The following is a 2,410-nucleotide window of genomic DNA, read 5'->3' as shown; positions in this document are numbered from 1 at the left end:
CCCCTTTATACAAGAGCATAGGTCACTAAGGTCTTCAGAAGAGGCAGGAAATAAAACAATAAATAGCAAGATGGGGCACCCTGTATATTTTGAACACACGGAATTTACATCAAAGAAGTTTGCAGCTCTGATAGAAATTTCAGTTGCATTAATTTCTTCAAACAATTTTTGCAATACTTGCTTTACCAATAACTACGAGTTAACATTTAATTTGTAAACTACATTTATTTATTTTTAAGATAGTGTCCTCTCACTGAGCAGTGAGCTGATTTACAAATCTACAGTTCATTTTTTTTCACTTTTAACTGAAATTTTGCGAGGAAGAAAATGTTTGACCAAATTGCCAATTGGAAGGAGCCACATTGGACATGGTGAGAACTCTTCCTTTACTATCCATCACTCTAAATGACAAACTCTGTCCATTAAGATAAGAATTGCTCTGCCAATTGGCTCCCCAATTTCTACTCATTTGTTGCCATCCAGTATTTGACCCTTTTACCCATACTGCTGTGATATCTCCTCTTCCACCCACATTGCTTATCAGCACTAGCTCAAAGTAGTCTATCCCATTTATGCCAAACCGTATTCCACCACTCTTCTTGCAAGGAGTCCTGCAATTCAATTCAACATATTACATCTATAAGAATCTCATAATGTATAATTCACTATTTTCCATAGTTACACCGTTCTGAGGGATGACACGATGGGGATAAGTTTTTGTTACAGGAATAGAGAGGCTTTAATTTGGAGACTGTGGGGAGGGAGGTTAAATAATGGGAGTTGTATATACTATACATAATGTATTTAAAATGGTAGTAATGAAAATATGTATTGCAAAATAAGATATAAAAATATAAATAAGAAAATACTTAAACATTGCATTGGATTGGAACACATAAATGATTGAATCAGCAAATAGTTAATACCAGAACTTCCGCAATCCTTGGTGGGGATGGCAGAATCTGATGGCACCGCTGGAAATGGGGGACAAGGTCTTCAAGTCCCCTGTGTCCAACCCCAAATCCCTGGTGTGCCCCCGTCTCCGAGATGTGGAACATCCGAGACGTGGAACAAAATAAAAAAAAGTGGGATGCATCTGTATGTTACTATACTATTTTCTACAAACAAGAAAAAAAAGCATTTGATTACCTCCGATATAGAACTGGTACAATTCCAGCTTTGTACTTGGCAATCTGCAAGAAGGCAGGTTGTGACATGTCAAAATGTTGGAGAGGCAAATTACACCATCCTCCATCGTCATTTGGCAGAGCATTATTGGGTGGGCAGAAGTTAGTAGCAGTGATTATAATGGACGTGCCAGCCAGACACCATTGAGGAACCTTGGTGGCATCACATTGTATTTGATAGCAAGCTCCACACAATGCCCCATTGTTAAACAAGGCACTGCTTAGAGCTGCAGTATTTGTCCCATACCCAAAAGTGTACAGATTACCATACCCACATGCACCTCCTGAAACACATAAAATAAAACATCAAGATTAAATTCAGGCCATCTCTCATGCAATAAAATAAGACTATGGCTCTGCCATGAATTAGATGGAAACTAACCCATGGTTCCAGAGGCATCAGCTCCACCATAAAATGTAGCATGGGCTGGAGTCCAACCCTGAACTAGTACCGCTCTTACAACAAGAGATACCAATGTAAATATAACCATTAAAATCTTCATCGTTGCTATTTTTGTCAGTTGTCACAGGCTTATAAAGCTCAACAAAGTGAAACAACTGATGAATTCTTCCTCTCACACCCTCCTATATATACAAAATTTTCTGGTATTCTGGTTAAGTTAACCCGATATTGAATAGGATGAAATTATGAGAAACTCGGTGTATCTTTTATTCGAGGTATAAAATTCAAATTTCATTAGTTTAGGAGCGCACAAATACTTTTTTCAAAGTAACCCTCGACCCCTCAAAACGTCTTTCTAAACTTAGATTAGACTATTCAGTTTCATTTTTAAAAATGCATAAAATATGAGAATGAATTATTGCCAGAGTAGTAAACTCGGTCTATAAGTTCTCAGAGGTACAAACTTCATTGGTTTTAGAGCCAACTGGCTACAATTTTGTGTGAAATACGTTTCCTCCCTCCCAAAGTCTGTGTCTACACCATTAATAAGAAGTTCGAGCTATTCAATCTCTAAAAGGAAAGGCTTCATACATGCCTTATTAACTGCAATGTTTTAATAGTTAATTATCTCTAATCTCAAATTTTAACATTCTCAGCACATTTGATGGCTGATTTGATGCCATTAGAATGTTTCAATGCTGAGAAAGATTTATTTTAAAACATTGTAGAAACTCTAAAATCATGTGGGCTGGACATGATAAATGTTTTAGTAGTACTTATTTTCAAGATTTTGGGACGTTTCCTCTGCTTGTGCCCTGTT

At 37.0% G+C, this 2,410-nt stretch overlaps 1 protein-coding gene across 1 annotated transcript; it reads right to left on the bottom strand.

Annotated features, from left to right (window-relative positions):
• Window positions 1-301: 301 nt before the first annotated feature.
• On the bottom strand, window positions 302-1,705 carry LOC149560071 (putative expansin-A17). The gene is made up of 3 exons (XM_089823537.1): window positions 1,570-1,705; window positions 1,150-1,471; window positions 302-611 (listed from the first exon to the last, which is right to left on the bottom strand). Exons 1-3 carry the CDS (start codon window positions 1,688-1,690, stop codon window positions 302-304), a joined length of 753 nt encoding a protein of 250 aa, XP_089679663.1. The 5' UTR covers window positions 1,691-1,705.
• Window positions 1,706-2,410: the final 705 nt, after the last annotated feature.

Source organism: Cupressus sempervirens, chromosome 4 (genome assembly GCF_028749045.1).
Source record: "Cupressus sempervirens isolate cs-2001-9-10 chromosome 4, ASM2874904v1, whole genome shotgun sequence".
NCBI classification, from domain to species: Eukaryota; Viridiplantae; Streptophyta; class Pinopsida; order Cupressales; family Cupressaceae; genus Cupressus; species Cupressus sempervirens.
Note: the sequence above shows the minus strand (reverse complement) of the source record. Positions and strands in the feature narration are given on the sequence as shown.